This window comes from Fulmarus glacialis, unplaced genomic scaffold, assembly GCF_000690835.1.
Source record: "Fulmarus glacialis isolate BGI_N327 unplaced genomic scaffold, ASM69083v1 scaffold3085, whole genome shotgun sequence".
NCBI classification, from domain to species: domain Eukaryota; kingdom Metazoa; phylum Chordata; class Aves; order Procellariiformes; family Procellariidae; genus Fulmarus; species Fulmarus glacialis.
In genome coordinates, this window is record NW_009212235.1 from 176,049 (window position 1) to 192,860 (window position 16,812).

The 16,812-nt window shown below is 46.1% G+C and overlaps 1 protein-coding gene across 1 annotated transcript in view; it reads left to right on the forward strand.

The window, feature by feature from the left end:
- Nucleotides 1-16,533, forward strand: part of LOC104076799 (protein FAM168A-like) — a gene marked incomplete at its 3' end in the record, with an annotated part of 89,035 nt that extends 72,502 nt beyond the window's left edge. The window contains exons 2-3 of the mRNA XM_009577800.1: nucleotides 5,047-5,127; nucleotides 16,408-16,533. Of these exons, the coding sequence (XP_009576095.1) occupies nucleotides 5,047-5,127; nucleotides 16,408-16,533 (207 nt within the window). The remainder of the gene's footprint in view (nucleotides 1-5,046; nucleotides 5,128-16,407) is intronic.
- Nucleotides 16,534-16,812: the final 279 nt, after the last annotated feature.

Genomic DNA, 16,812 nt, shown 5'->3' on the forward strand with positions numbered 1-16,812 from the left:
GGGGGGACCTTATTGCGGCCTTTCAATATATAAAGGTGGCTCTAAGAAAGATGGAGAGAGGCTTTTTATCAAGGCCTGCAGTGACAGGACAAAGGACAATGGTTTTAAACTGAAAGAGGGTAGGTTTAGATTGGACATAAGGAAGAAATTCTTTACGATGAGGGTGGTGAGACAGGTTGCCCAGAGGAGTTGTGGATGCCCCATCCTTAGAAGTGTTCAAGGTCAGGTTGGATGCGGCTTTGAGCAACCTCATCTAGTGGAAGATGTCCCTGCCCACAGCAGGGGGGTTGGACTAGATGATCTTTGAAGGTCCCTTCCAACCCAAACCTTCTATGATTCTGTGGTTCTGTGGATGCAGGTTGCTCATTTACGGCGAGGATGGGCAGTGTACGCTGAAGTCTCCTTTAGAGGAAGCAGACAAATGGGGAAGAGATCTTTGAATTGGGACTTCCCCCCTAAAACTTGCCATAGGTGCCTTTGCCGTGGGGTTTTAATGTCGCTTTGTCCCTCGTGCGTGGTCCTCTGGTGCCGACCTACAGGGTTTTGCAAGGCTTTTTCTGGTGGCTCGTGGGAAGGAAGAGCCGGAGCTGGTTTGCATCTGGGGCTGGGTATGAGCGCCCTGAATTTCAAATACCGAAGCAAATGAAAGAGAATAACAAATCTAATCCTTGAACGAGCCCAAATAAAACCTTCCCCCCTATCGCTGCCCATTCAATTCTTTAATTCTCCATACCCTGCTGCTAGCCTTTCCTCCGAGGGCAGCCCTTTGCCTGCTGACATCTCTGAGTTTTTTCTCCTGCCCTCTCATTTCTCCCCGGTAATTCAGCATTTTTTGCTGTACTGACATACAGAACAAGCACAGCGGCCACGTAGGAGCTCAGTGCCTCGGGACCAGAAATAAGCTATCCCAGAAGGCTGCCAGGATGGAAAGAGATGTCTTAAATGCCCCATCCAGCCATTTTTTGTCTCGTGCAAAGGAGGTCCGCGGTGAGCTTGTGTATACGGTTGCACACGCATCTGTCTTGCACGTAGGCAGTAAAATATATATAGCTGGGAATATAAGCTAACTGCTTTATTATGGGCGTTCTGAATATAATCACAAAGGAGCCTGGGCTAAACAAAGCTGGTGGTTAAATGCACTTGAAGGCTCTGTATGCCACTCTTTTTTAATTTATTTCATGAACTCCTTTACTAGTGCGTCTCCTAAAGGTGTGCATGTTAAAAAGAGCGGGCGGGTAGCTGGGACTCGTAGCCTAAAAGCCATTAATCAAAAGCAGCGTTGCACCAAAGAGGACAGGGGTGAGCAGAGCTGGAAATAATGGTAGAGAAACGTTTAGAAATACATGAAAAATTAAAGGCGGCTTTAAAATACCTACTTGATGCAGCCCCGCGTGCTCTTTGCTTTGCACAGCCAGTTACTGCGTCGTAATTTTTAAAGCAGTTCCGTTAGTGCTTCTCAGAACTGGAGAGCTCTATATTTTCCTTGGGGAGAACATTAAACACTGGCTTTCTTACTCCTATTGATTGTGGAGATGATATTAAATTAAAATAAAGCAAGAAAACAACTTTTGATTTCTTCTGTGAGGAATCTAATAAATTTTGTTCAATACGTTTTCATCTCGTTTTCCTTCCTTCTGCATCGTTGCTGTAATAAGGCCCCAAGCCCCAGCAGAGACAGGGTCCCATCATGTGCGGTTCTGTACAAGTAGCAAGTAAAGGATATTTTCTTTCTGTCCCTGACATTTTCATGTCTCCAGCAGGAAGCCCATGAAGATTAGCAGCACTCAACATGAAACAAGTGGGTTTGGCCCACTTGCTGTTATTTTTGATTCAAGGTGAAGAGGCAAGACAGTCGTGGCAGGAGGGGAGCAGGGTCAGCAGGAGGAATAGGGATTTACAGGAGGTCTTGTAGGGTATCCAGGGGGAAAATCAGAGCAGGATGCCAGATGCTTTGGTGCTGCCACCTCTCCTGAGCTCATCCCTGGTTGTTGGATCTGGGCTTTGTCTTACACCCCGGGGGATGTATGACATGGGGACCACCATGGGGATTGCAGCTTTTGCTTTCCTGAGGAAGCTTGTCTGTGGACATTTGGGGGATGAGGAAGAGCCAACAAACGTAAATCCTAACGGCTCAAAAACCAATAAGGTATAAAAACGTCTCATGTATTTTTAAACCCAGTGGGTTTTGAGCACTGGGAATTTTCAAGCACGTTTCCCCTGGCACAAATTGCCCCAGATTCTGCTACTTTCTTATCTTTCAGTATGTCCAAAAAAGGAGCAAACCACATTAATTTTCCTGCACCTTTCCCATCTCCGCTTCCCCTTAAAATAGAAAGGACAAGTTTTCTTGCTGGAGGTCAGCACTTATCAAAGTTTATGAGATCAGAGTGGAAGATAGAGTAGAGCAGGGCTGCCTGCATCTTTTCGCATCCGAAGCTATTAAAGCTTCCTTGATAGAAACGGTATTTATCTGAAATGAAATTATTCTGAAAATGGCCATAACCTTCTTTCAGACCAAGAAAAGATACCACAGTAAGCAAGATGCAGTCCTACCAAGCAGAAATTAAACCCAAAAAAAGAGAAAAAAGACCTAAATATACAATTGTCTCCATCTACCTGAAATAACCGTGAAGTCTTTCAATAATTGGCTGGATGGAAAAGCTTACCCAAAGCCACAGTTTTCCTGTGGTCTGAAAGTGGTTTGATTTATTTCAGGCTTGTTTTTTACGTATAAAACTAATGTTGAAAATTTTGGTCCGAGTAGAAGAGAAGGGCTTTTTGCTGAATTTAATAGTGTGTGAGTGCTGGTGATATCTCAGAGGGCACAGATGAAACATTTCCTGCATGTAGCCACACAGGACTATGTTTGTCATGGTTATTGACTTAAGAACTATTAATTAAGGACTATTATTAAGGACTACTGTGGCAGTTCATGGGATTCAGGACTTCAGGATTTGGGGGGACTAACCAGCAGCAAAGACCAGAAGAACCTCTCGGTGCCCCAAGAGGCTATCATCTAGATCCCATCCCTAGCTGATGAGCAAGGAAGGGACTTCCCAACACCGTGGCACGCATGCACAACCGTCGGCTACTAAACTATGTGCCAAGGAGGTAAAACCCCGTATAGAAACAGGGTTGAGAGAATTATAGGGAAAATACGCTTGGTGTGGTCAAGAAGTGAGCTGGAGTTGGTTTAACATCCCTAGCCAGATTGGTCAGGAGGCAAAGTGGGTTCATCGAGCTCGAACAGGCAACGGGAGAACCCTGGAGCGATGAATGTACTGGAAAAGAAATGGTTATCTTCTAATGAAGCGGAGAGTAGGCAGGGATATTTCTGATTTAAGATCTTCATCATTAATGTTCTGCTTGCAATCACTGGATCTGCAAATAACTTTCCGAGGAGCTTCTTGATTGCTAAAAGGCTGTATATATTTCCTGAGTATGATGACAACATAGTTTTATGTAGCCTTAAAAAAAAAAAAAAAAAAAAAAAATCTGTTAAACTGCTGCTTATCCAACATTAACTACAGCAATTTTTAATTAACCTGATTTAGAAGCCAAATATATCACTGATGAAAATGAGAGGGTAGAACATACAGTCATTTATTCCAGTACAGTGGTCATGATTGTTGAATTAGATTTATTCAAATGAACCTCAAAATTTTGCTGCAGTAGTTGGCTGTGTGCCGGGTGCCAGATTTTAGAAATCTGCACGTAGTCGAAGAGCAGTGAGCTTTGGGGCAAGGGAGGGAGAGATTGCGATGTGTTTGTCTTGCTGCTCAGAAAGGGGGCGGAAAGACCCACGCTCGCTTTTATTTAATAAAGTAAAAAAAAAAAGATGGGGTGCGAATCGACTGCTAATTACCTCTTTCCAGCTTTTGCTGGCAACCAGCAGACAGCGTCAATGGAGCTTGGCGTGGACAGACTCTCCAAGGGTCATTTTGTCTGCCGTTGGGTTGGCTCTGCTCTGGGACGATGGCCAACGAGATGCACAGATAAACCAGGGCAGCGGCCGTGGCGGTGAAGCACAGCAAAGCCAAACTCTCTGCCAGCAAAGGAAGATTAACATGTCCCATTCGGTCTGTCGGAGGGATTTACGCAGGAGCACGTAAGAAGGGATGGAGTTATTCGAGTGTTACGGTTTTCAGTCGGGAAGACTTCCAAGAAATGGAATTAGGGGAGTAAACAAAAAGCAAAATGGAGCAGACCGAGGTGCGGAGGTTGTCATCTGTGGTCTTCATGGAGGACAAGAACTTCTAATGAAGTAAGAGTTTGGTGCAAGACATCTGCACTGTGTGTGGGTGCACATAGAGACTTGCTGACTGCTTAGATGATTTCTCCTGAACTCCCTATGACTGATCCGAGTGAAGATGATGAAAGTTGAAGATGCTCTGCAACCTTTTCTAAAGTGCCCATTAAAACCTCATGTGGCTTCAAAGGGTACGAGCTGCTGTGCGTGTTCCTTCCATGTGGCCTGGCAGGTAATCGGGTCTCTCCCAGGGATGGCAGTTGTGCAGCCATGAGTGAATATAAGGGCTGGCATGTTTTCATGCGACATCTCTACCTTCCCTTTAGCAAGAAGCTCTGGTTAATGGAGGTGCTGAGCACCGAGGACTCGGGCTGGGTGCTGTTAGAATGCAAAGTGCTACGATGATCAAGCTACGATGGCTGCAAGCAGCCAAGTAAAACCTTTCAAATATAGCTGTGCTGGTGGTTTTTCATAGCTGAATTCTGCATTCAGTGTGTGTATTTTCTCGGTAGTTTTCTTCAGAGCACATTGAACATTTCTGCATTCTGCATTCTGGTTATTGTCCTCTTTTTCCAGAGGAATAAAGATGAAATATTGATGATATCACATGTAAGTCTGTAGAGCACATTCATAGTCCTTCCTATACCCTGGCCAACTGAGAATACATCTGTGCTTTACCTCTCAGCTGTGCCGATGGCCTCTTTGCTCACACAAGTTGTTTATTGCTTTCCAGGGATGCTGTCCTCTTCTCTCTCCCACTTGACAAAAGCATAATTTCTCTTTTTTTCTCATTGCAGGTTATCCGACGGGCTATCCCACCGCTGCCCCAGCCTACAACCCAAACATGTATCCAACCAGCAGCCCTGGCTACGCCCCAGGTAAAAATCTGTGTGTGGAGACGAGATCGGGCATGTTGAAGCATGCAGGAGGATTTACATTGTGCTGCTCGGTGTATACAAAACCCAGCAGTTTCCCTGTGCTCGTCAGCAAATACTTTGCAGGGAAGGGGCCTGTGTTAAGCTCTTCCCTTCCTAACTCTGCCATTAACTTCACACCCTCCACTGGGAATATTTATCTATGTTGCAAAGTACTTTGGAGCCATGAATTATATCTTAATGCTAACCCTAGGAATTTTACAATCCTCATTGCTGTGATACCTGCGCATTGATGGCTTTTAATATTTTCTGAATACCGCATGCTGTCTCCCCGAGATTGCCTTCCCCTTCCCCCTGCTTGTCCTTCTCTCCTCCTTCCGTGTCATAGATGCAGAAATGTCAGCAACCGTGTCCTGTTTGGCGTTTGGATCTCCCGTGCCGTGCCTTTACTGTCCCCCACTTTCCTGTGGCACTGACGGACTCTGGGTCTGTCCTAGTGTCTTGTCTCCAGCTCCTGCCCTTCACACTGCCCTAAAATGGCTCTTCCAAAGATGCAGCAAGCTCTTCCTGGCCAAACTCAGGAACTCTTCTGCCTTAGCTTTGGTGTGCTGGTTATCTTTGACAGCCCCAGCTGCGCCCTTCTCCATAAAATCTTCTTTTCCCTTGGCTTTCCCAGTTTGGCCAGTTTTTTTCTACCTCTGCTGCAGCGTGTCCATTGGGATGTATTTGTCATCTGCCTCTTCAAGCTTTCCATGAAAGCTCAGCCAGGCTCTGTCCTTTATTCCCTTCTCTGCTACTCCCCATCTATCTCTGGGAAGCCTTACTTGGAGGTACAAGGTCTTCACTTTTCAGGGAGGTCTTCATTTTTCACACCAGCCACGTGCTCTTTTGCATCCTCCTGTGCAGTTCCTCTGAACCATCCTACCAGCCAGGCTGATGGGTAACATGTTCATCCTCTGTAGCTCAGCCCCTACCCTGGAGCCCTGCTCTCTCTGCTGTCTCCAACCTTGGCAAATTCTCCTCCATCCTTCTGGAGAGCTGGTACCAAAATCATTTTCCCAGCCCACTGCTTTAACTGTGTCATCCCCCTCTTTGCCTCCCTCTTTCTCATATCCAGCACAGGCAACTTGTCTTTATTTACAGAAGCAACGCCCACTCCATTAATTCTTGGTGTCCAGAGCCTTACTGCTCTTTCGGCTCAGCCAACGATGTCTGTCCTCTTCACCTCTTAACCTTTCCAAGCAAGTGTCTCCCTTGTTCCTTCTGCTCCTCTCACTGGAAGGCTTCCCCTTATCACCCACAAAGCCATTTCTCCTTTGAATTCCTCCATTAGCCATGATTTTTTTTGACAAAAACCTATGACTAGACTGCCAAGCTATGTTGAGCACCATCTCTCCACACCTTCCTTTTGTCTGGTTTCCACTGTTGTCTCTTGGCCAAACACGTTCCCAGCCCATGGCTCCAGTTACGCTGCTCTGTGGATGCAGAGAAGGGTCTGGATGGAGGAGGACACACACATGTCCAGGACCTTCCCACCTGGCTGGAGAGAGCTGGAGAGGAGAAAGCCATGTAAACATGTGGGTGGCATGAATACAAACCCAGTCATGCCCTGTCCATCACTTTGAGGTTGAAGCCTCATCTACGTGAGGTGGGGAGAGGGGGGAACTGCTTATAGCCAAGGGCTGCCAATGGCAGAAGATTCATGTAGATTAGGACAGAATGTAAATTAATCACGGGAGCTGCTCTCAAATAACTTCCAGCAAAGACACTTCTTATTCCAGAAGAAGTGGACCTTCCACTCTTTTAAGTCAGAGAAGTTGCTCCAAAGCAGGAGTCATGGAGTAATTCCCACCTGTCCACAAGGACTTGTCTTCAGCACAGCACGGACTAATGAGGTTCTGTGCTTAATGAGGAATATTTGAATTACTCTGCTAAATCAATCGCTTGCTTTTTTATGCTTTTGAGCCCAAACTTGGAAACCTTTCTAGAAGTCTTTTTCTTTCTGAAGACTTCTCTTAGGCCCTCACTTGGGAAATAATTTAACTGAAATCAAACCTACATTTAAGTACTTTACTGAAACCAGCCCTTTGGAAGGACCAAGCCACCTTGAGTTTTTAAAGCGCGGTTAAGTTCTCTGCTTTCAGCCAAATTACCTGGGGGATGGGAGCCTCTTGGCATGACAAAGGGTGATAAAAACCCAAGGGCTAAGTAGCAGTTTCGAAATGTAACTCTCATCCAGGGTGAATTAAGTGAAAGGTAGTAGAAGAAAAGGAAATCTCCTGTTCAATAGCAATCTTGAGATCTTGTTGCCCAGAGAAGTTGTGGATGCCCCATCATCGGAAGTGTTCAAAGTGAGGTTGGACGGGGCTCTGAGCAACCTGATCTAGTGGAAGATGTCCCTGCCCATGGCAGGGGGGTTGGACTAGATGATCTTTGAAGATCCCTTCCAACCCAAACCATTCTATGGTCAGAACATTATTTATTAGCTGTGGGTTTTTTAGGCTGTAGTGTGTTATCAGAGCGTTTTCTTTAAAGGCTACGGTCACATAGGTCAAATGCAAGAATTGGCAGTGTCTGAACTGTGATTGGAAAAGCATTTCTGAAATCGGGACTGAGTCTTTTTTCATGGTTTTTATGAAAAAGGCCTGAAAAAATCTCTTGCTCACCCATTTCCAAGCACACATTGGAAGATGAAAAATAATATCTCACCCTTCATTTTGACTTCATGGCTTTTCGGTTGGCTGAGAAGTTTATTCTGAATGCTTCGCCTCAAAAGAGCTGCGGGATTTTAAAACTTCTGAATAAAGCCGTCTTTTCAGCTAAGCGTTCAGTAGTCATCGGAGTGAAGTAGATGCTTGCGTAATGAACACAAAGCCGGACTTTGTGGCAGTCTTGCTAAATCCTTTCTCCTCTGAATTGCCAAGTTTTCAGTCTCCTGGTTGTTGTCAAATCAGTGGATCCCCAGGCTCGGGAGCTTTCCAAGGCTGGTGAAGCAGGAATTAGGGATTCATTGCCAAAAACTTTTGGTGCTGTCTTCTCCAAATCACAGTTTAAATTCACGGTTATTTTGCAAGGTTATTAAATAAAGGCGTTTACTGCGGATGACTCTGTAAGGGATCTGTTGTGTTTTGTTTGGTTTTATGTGCTTCTGGTAGGGTCTTTATCTGCATTTCTTCCCACTAAAAATCTTAACGTGTAATACGAAACAAGTTTTGTTGCCCTAGATGTGTGCTGGCCACCCTCAAATTCCCCTGAAGTATATAACACTGAAAGAGCAAAATGAAAAAAAAACCCACAAATTTATTAGTGGCTTGTCCTGCCAGAGGCTGGCAACGTCCTCCCTGCTCGGCCAGGGATGTAAATACGGCAGTGTTCCTGCGTATTGGCCCGGACATGATAAAATGTCTCTTGTCCCCGGCCGCTGCCTGTGCCTTGCGCAGGCAGGAGCTCCGCCACTGAGTGGGGAGATGGCCAAGGGGACACCCAAGTGAGAAGGAGCACCAAATCGCTGCAGGACGAGGAATTTTGGGGGGGTCTATCTTGCTTCTTTTACATCTCGGATGCCATCCTTGGGAGGCTGGAGTTCCTATTAGAAAACAAATTGAAACAACCCCCAGAAATGCTGTGTTGCTATCCAAACAAAATACTTCTCTTTGCAAAATCTTGATGAAGTCCACACATTCCCTTGGAAAGATTTTATTTCAGCTTAGTTTAATTTTCCAAATTAAAAGAAGACTAGGAAATTTTCAAGTATTTTAAACAGCTGCAGCAATTGCCACATTTAGGCAAAATTTGGTTCACTTTAGCTGTGTAGATCTCAGGTCTCTAACCCTTCCAGCCCAGGTCCCTCTGTATTCAGTGGAGAGAAAGAGAGGCGTCCCCAGAGAGGCATTTAGCCCATCTTTGGGGACAGACTCCCCATGGGTGCCTGTCTGTCCTACCAGGAGAACTTGAGATGAATCCTGCCTGGGATGTCCTTCATGCTCATGAGGAACAGGAAGCCAAGGGGGGTTTGTAGGTGCTCTCTCAAGTAACTCGGATACATAGTCAAGATACCCTCAGAGAAGGAGACCTCTAGAATGATGTTTTATGGGATTGGTTTCTTGGCATAGGTTAGGATGGTAGGAATAGATTGAGAAATGGGACCCACCTCGTGTGTAAAAGCGTAGGTCCTGGAGTGGGCCTCCTTCTCTTGAGCAAAGAAGTTGCTTGCACCTACAACAAAGACAAGAAGTGGATGCCCCAACCCAGAAACAGTCAGGAAGACCAGGAGAGAACAAGGAAACACAGGGATAATCCTGGAAATTGGGATTATCCCAAATTGGGGCAGCGAGCCCTTGGGTACCCCTTCTTGAGCCCCATCGTTCCTGCAGCGGCATCTACGGCCTGTGTCCTCCACCCAGCAGAAAGGAGCCCCCACACTCAGTGAGGGCCGTGTTGTCCATCGCCCTGGTCTCTCCTCCCTGAAAACGGCCAGATCGGCCTTCAGAAGTTTCCTCACGATTGTTCATTATGGAATAAACTGCCTCAAACCTTGTTAGTCAGTGGCTTTTATAAGCACAAAAATACGAAGACTTTGATTTTTCCCTACCTTTGTCCTGGTGGCTGCGGCTCTGGGTGTCCTCTCTTTCATTAAAGATGCTTAACCTCCCCCGTGCTTTGATTCTTGCTGTATTTTATCGCTACAGTACTTTGCAGCAAGCAGTTCTGCAGATTAATTAAGGCTTGAGTTACTGATTTTTTTTTTAAAGCAATGCAAATAATTGTCTGTTGCTTTAGATTTGCGTGATGTGAAAGGGGAAACGAAAGCCCTGGTCAATCTTCTTTGTGCCAGCCAGCCTTTTGTTCACTCCCCCGACGCTCCCTTCTGAAGTGCAATCCTAATCTTTACTGACTTGCTTTCTCTAAAAAAATGCTCTGATCATTTTTGTCCCTCCTCGCCAGATCTTTTTGTTACGCAGCTTAAGGCTCAAGCAAGAAAGCAACCACAGCCGTCTTGACATTTAAATTTCATTTGTCTGTTTATGATTCTTAAAAATGCTTTTAATAATTTCCTATCGTCCAGAAAGCTGACAGGTCATTTTGCATTGAGAACAAAAATCTTCCAGTGCGTAACACAACATAGCTAAGCACTAAATTAGCGAGGAAATGGTGAAGATTAAAATTGGTGCTCCTCAACCCAACTCTGCTTGTGCAGAAACCTCCATCCTCCCCATAAACAATCACGCAGCTCTTGAAATCAATGCAATTTAATATCACGGCAGGGTTTTTCCCCATTATTTGGAGATTTATCTTGTAGGAGGCATGGTTCAGAGCCCTCAGCTTGTTCGTGTGCAACCGGGAGGAAAGATGCTTTCGTGGACTCTGCTATGCTCAGACCAGCGGGATGCACAAGTGCCAGTTAGTGGAGAAAAAAAGCCTGTGTGATGCTGTGAGTGAGGACAGGATCTATCAACGTTATCTTTAGAGGCAGCGCAAAGGCTACAGACGCAATCCTGGTTCGGACCTTTCTTAAATGTAGAGGCTTTTTCAAGCTACTTGCAACTCCCTGCCAGTTTTTATTGAATTACGTTTTTTAAGATCCCAATTCAGGCAAGATGCCACATTAATAACTCCAGAAAGCAGGCGCGGGCTCCACCGCTCAGGACCTCCCAGCATTGTACCCACTGTCAGTGGTCACTTCTCTATAGAAAACAGACTTACAGGAGAAAAATTAATAATTTTTGAGAGACAACTAATGCAAAATAAGCTCCATAAAAATATTCCGGCAGTGGGTATATGCGACAGAGCAGGCATCGTCCTCAACTGTGTTAAATGGAATTGAGTTAAAGTAATACTGTGGTTCAGTGGCTGAGTTAAAACCAGTCGTCTGTATCGGTACAGAGAGCATTTACTCAAATTGAATCAGCTGCTGTCATACAGGAGGCTGGAAATAACCCCGCCGCGGAGAAGAACATGCTGCTGGGGTTCATGCCGTCCATCAAACACACTGGGAATCAGAGGGGATCAGCTTTATTTTTAAAATCTTTGACTCTGAAACAGCAGACTAATTCTAAATGTATTTTTAAGGAATTTTAGATGTTGAGCCTTTAGCTGCCTCGCTGCAGAAAGAGATGCTGTATGTTCCCAGCGGAGTTGCTGCTCTCAAAAGCATCCCATCCACCAACAAGGTTCTTCTGTTTCAAAAAGGTTCTTTCTTCTCTGGGCTGGGAGCGGGGTGGTACCCACTGGCAGAAATCCTTCAGGATCACTAAAAAAGCAATCACAAACCAAAGTTTCATCTGCTTGGATATCTGATTCTCCGTATGTAGGTTATCCAGGGAAATGCGCCCCTTCATACCACTTGGAATAGAGGTTGAAAAGGGTGGGAAGAGCATCCTTTGCTTGTGACTTCCGAATTTGTGCAATACAACTGAAAGCGAGCTGTCAGTCTTGAAAGAAACTGTTCTGGACCAGCTTGATCACCCTGTCTGGTCCACCCTAAAGGTGTTCCTCAGACGAGCTCTCTCTGGTTAGGCGTCTCTTGCCCCAAATCTCATCAGTTTTGCTTGGCTTCCACGCAAAATCTTAGCAAGAGATCAGCCACCGAGCAAAGACGAAGACTGCCCTCTGCTCCTGCCCTTGGTGTTGTTCACCCCAAGTGAAGAGAAGTGCGTTGGTGGGGGTTAATTTTCAAAGTCTAGTTTTCAAATACCTGCTACTTATGTGCCATCAGCTTTCGTCCTTGATGTCCTCCAAACACTCACGCTACAGTCCCCGACACCACGCTGGAAGTCAGCAATGCTCGTGCTCTTCTGTTGACCTCATGGTTCCCAAGACCCTGGGATCCACGTGGAAAATTAAATGATTTAGTGCCTCAAACTTTGTAATTGTTTCAATCAGAAAAGCAGAAGGAGACATGGAGAGGAGCTTGGAGAAGTCTAGGGTCCCCTTGGTCCATGCAGGTCCAGCAGCAGTGAGGAAAGGAAAACGGTAACTGGAACCAGTCTTGATTCCTCCCTCTCTCAGCATCAGGTATCTGGTGAATATTTGCTAATGTTTGAGCACCAAAAGGATGATAAATTCTTCACCAGCTTATTTCAAACCCACCCTTCCCAAGGCATAGATAACAGCCAGCCGCCGCATTGCTTGCAAAGCTCAGCCAAAGGAGCCCTACATGAAGCAAGGGAATGAATTTCTTTCCATCCCGATTCATTGAAACAACACAAGTTTCTGCCTTGTGTGATTTTCTTGTTTGTGGTTTTCCATATTTGTTAGAGGGAGAGACACAAGGCAGGCTACAAGATCACTGCAAAACACTGGCACTGAGAACTCTGATGCTTGCAATAAGCCTGGTTATTTAGGACGGTATTATTTAAAAAAAATTCCTTTCAAGTATGTAAAAATGAGCGCCTAAAATCACTCTACTGCAGAGACATGAGGCATGCCAATTTAGGAAAAAAAAAAAATGATGTATGTCTTCATTAAGCCTGGTGCATGTTCCCTCCCAGGCATTCTGTCTTCCTGAGATGGTTGTTTTGTTTAAACTTCCTTCATTAAAGCTTGCCTTTTTATTTCCCTGAAAGTAGGGCACACACTTTTCCCTGGCTTATGGAGGCTGGCTTATGCTTTAACTGCATTTATTAATAATGCAGGGGAGAATAATGCTTTGCATCCATTATTTCAGTGCCCTTACAGAGCAGAACAGATACTTCTAAAATCAGCCTCGGAAATTAGGGGTCTCTGTGGGGATGTTGTGGGACAGGACGGAGGCTCCGATCCATGGGTCCTCCCCGGAGGAAACGTTGCTCTGCAAAGGAAAAGCATAGGCATTGTCTTTCCCCACATAAGTGCTCTGAACCGTCCTCTATAGGCGCCCATCGACTATTTAGGGACATCAATGGGTCCCCTAAGGTGGGTATCTTGGGGTCTGGCGGGGTGAATATCCCGTAGAGCCTTGCAAGGCTTTCCAGGAACAAATGCTCCCACTGTTTTGAGGCACTCAGGCACACAGTAATGGGACTGCCTGGGGAATTAAGCTTGTTGCAAACTTTGTACGAGGCTCAAGGCTGTTTCCATCACAAGTAAGGTTGGCAGAGGGAAGCAAGAAATATATATACTATATATACTGTATCATCTGCTTCGTCCCTTCGTTGTGATTCTGTACTTCAATTAATTCACAGAATTTTCTTCAGGCATATCTAGTTCATATTTTTCTCTTTTCCACTTAAAATGTGTCCTGAACATTACCACGTTGGCTAGAGGTCCTCGCAGGGAGACAGACCAGTCCCAGCGCTGCAGAGACCCACGCTCAGTTCACATTGCTTGCCCAGTTCCCACCACTAGATTTGCCAGGGATCCAACACATAACGAATAAAAGCTCTTTATTTTTCAATGAACAGCGAAGGTGAGAGACTAAACCAAACCCAGAAGACACTGGTAGGAGACAGACCTTAAATAATATTAGATAGTCATGGCTGGATTGTAACCTCTGTGAATTGTAGCTCTTGCAAAGGACCCGAAGATATTAATGTTCCTAGAAGCCTCCTTGGTTCACCTTTTGTGTAGTTTTAAGTGATGGATTCTCTGAGGATCCATGATTTAATATACAGAATATGCATAGCTATGGCAAGCTCCCAGCCATCTCAGACCCAAATTACCTTGATTTTTTGGTAGGTCTAATGTGGAAAGGAGAAACCGCAGAGGAAGGAATATAACATCTAAATAAATTGTCTCATCAGTCTTGGAGATTAAAACCTTTGTGAAATCCAGAGGCAAAAATGAATCTGATCTTGAATAAAAGCGTAAGTCAAAGAATGTTTCTGTCTCAGCGCTGGGAGTTAGCTCTCCACTGTGATGTTCAGGAGTGCAGTGTACCATGGAAAATAAAGCAAGGCGGTTTGGAAATCCTTAATAACTCGCAAACCTTTGGGAGGGGGCACAGGCTCGGAGCAGAACGTGATCAGTGCTCGAGTGGAGGAGAAATTGCGCTCTGAGTCTCTCACTTCCCACAAACCTCCTGGTTTACTCTTGAAGAAGGCGATGAGGGAGGAGCACGTTTCCACATCTACAGCAGCAGAGCACCGTCCATCCAGATCCTGCACCCATAAACGTCTCCGCAGAGCTGATGGTTGCCATGCTGTCCAGTAAAGCATCGCTGCTGGGTGTCCTCCACGCTCCTGTATTTCTGTCCCACTCTAGGAGAGTGGTCTCATGAGTTTTTGGTGGACCAACAGACCTGCAGCAGTGCTTCTCCGCTGTCTCTGGGCAGTGGTGTCCAACCATTAGGACCTGTGGCGCGGCTGGCGTGGGCTGTGGCACCGGCACCAATTCCTCCTCGGCCTCCTCAATCACTCGTCCCCAACTTCCAGCCCTGTGGCACTCCAGATTTACAGTTGCATCTTCAGAGATGGTTAATTAAGAGTCTGAGCAGACATGGAGGCGTTGGAGGGCTGAAACATCATTGATCTTGCCTTTGGGCTGCAGAAAGGTTTACCAGCCCCGACCAAGTCATGAAGTCCCTTCTGCGGGGCTTAGCGCCGAGCCCCTCAGGGGTAGGAACTTGCTTGGGAGAAGGAGTTATGAAGTACAGCTTTAAAATGTCTTCATGTGTGACTCCCTTGGGGCTGACAGGAGGATAAGGAACCCACCACCTCCTCCTGCGGGCCATGGTGTCCCTCCCAAAGAGCTCCTCTTTCTGCACCAGATGCCTTTGTCTGAGCTTGGCTCGTTCTGCTATCAGAAACAGTTCCCTGCCTACAAAATCATGCCTCCGTTGTTCCTCTCTTGCCCAAAGGTCCTTTTTTTTTTTCTCCAGAAGTCTCTTGAGTTGGCAGATCTGACCCAAAATCCCTTTACCACATCTCTGGGGAAATCCTACCTGTCCCTAATGCCACCCGCATGGGGAGAAGGGGACAACGGGGACATACCCTGACCTCCAACCTTCTAGAGATCTTGGAGAATTCAGTAATTTGGTGTAGAGAGAGCGTGTCAACAGTCTACCTTCTGCGTTCACAAAAAATACCTTTAAAGAAGCCATAAATCGGTGATTTTCTTTGGTTCCAGCAGCTGCATCATTTTACCTCCTTCACCCTCCACAACTTTACAGCGAGGTCTAATCACTAAGCGGCTTGCTGAGGATCGATCAACCCTCGCTTGGTTTTCTTTCCTTAGTAGCTGGGTGTGCGAAATACGTACTGCGGTACATGAAAACCGGGAGCTTATTTCTTTTATAATAACAGCTAGAGCAGCTTGTTAAGCTGGTGAGCAGCTGAGGCTTTCAAAAGGAGTATGCACTCCGTTGGGAAGTGGTGGAACTTAAACCAAGGATGGTGGGGGCCACCATTTGAGATTAGTCTGGAACAAAAGGTTAGGACAGATCCATAGTTTCAGGGGGAAAAAAAAAAGAAAACCAGAAAAAGACCTGTTAAGCCTTTCCCGGAGGCACCAACTTTATGTTGGTGATCTGCCTTCTCCGTAGATGTGCTCCAGAAAGCCTTCAGTGTAATGGCAGTCCTTCTTAGATAAGCATTGGCAATGTGTTTGGATATAGGATAAAGGTATAGCCAGTGCTGGTTCCTCATACAAAGGTGCATTATGGCAGTTAGTATAAGACCTTTTCCTCTTTCAGAAAATTTAAGACCCACAAAATGACTGAATTCTGTTGGTCCCTTCTCAAATCCCACAAGATTTGGCTCTTGAGATTCTTCTGGATTATCTTACTTGGCTTCATAAAAACTGGGATAGAAGGTGACCTGCCCAAAGCCACTGCTTCTGCTGACTGTCCTTTCCAGAGTTTATAAGGATCACCCAATGCTATGATGGGATGGTCACAGTGACCAGTACCTGGTCCACTGGTGGTACCTGCCATGCAAGCATCTCAAAGGGCTTTACTGTGAATAAAATGCCTGGCACACTCAGCCTGTTTTCCAGCTGGGAAACAGAAGGCCAAGGACAGCCATTACTGGTCCCTATGCACAGAGGTGACCAGTGGTATCTGGGGAGGGATGGTGGCTCTGCTGGCCACATCCCCCAGGTGTAGATCTTCATGCAGGACCCTTAGCTCAGGAAACCAGTCGTTAGGGGTAGGTAACTGGTTTGCTGCAATGCGCTGTGCAAACCATCCCTCCATAGGGAGCAGGTGGGGCGAGAGGAATCACGGTGTGAAATTCCTATGGACAGTTGTCCTTAAAAGGTGGGGCGGGGGGGAGGAAGAGAGCAGCACAGTGGTTCAAATGTGACATAAATGCGGGAAGTTGTATCTTCATTGCTCTGTGTGACACCTCTTCTCTGTCTCCACTCAAGCTACACTTCTGATGAAGCAAGCCTGGCCACAGACCTCCTCCTCCTGTGCCACGGAGGGCACCTTCCACCTCCCGGTGGACACTGGGACCGAGAACAGAACTTATCAGGCTTCTTCTGCAGCATTCAGTAAATAAACCTTTTCTTCTGGGGTTTTACTTGGTTGTTTTGGGCCCATTTGCCGCCCCTCCTGTGGGTTATTTGGGGATGGGGTTACCTGGGATCAGCCTGTTTGCTGATCATTCGTGTCCGTGCGCGTGTGTCCGTGTGTCCTTCCCTGGGTGCTGAGCCCCGACTCAGGTGAGGGTGCTGTAGCTCCTGGGGGTGCTCGCTGGCACCATATAGCAGATCCATCACCTTCTGTCACTGGAGCTGCCCAGTGGGAGCATTGCGCTGCTGCTGCAATCC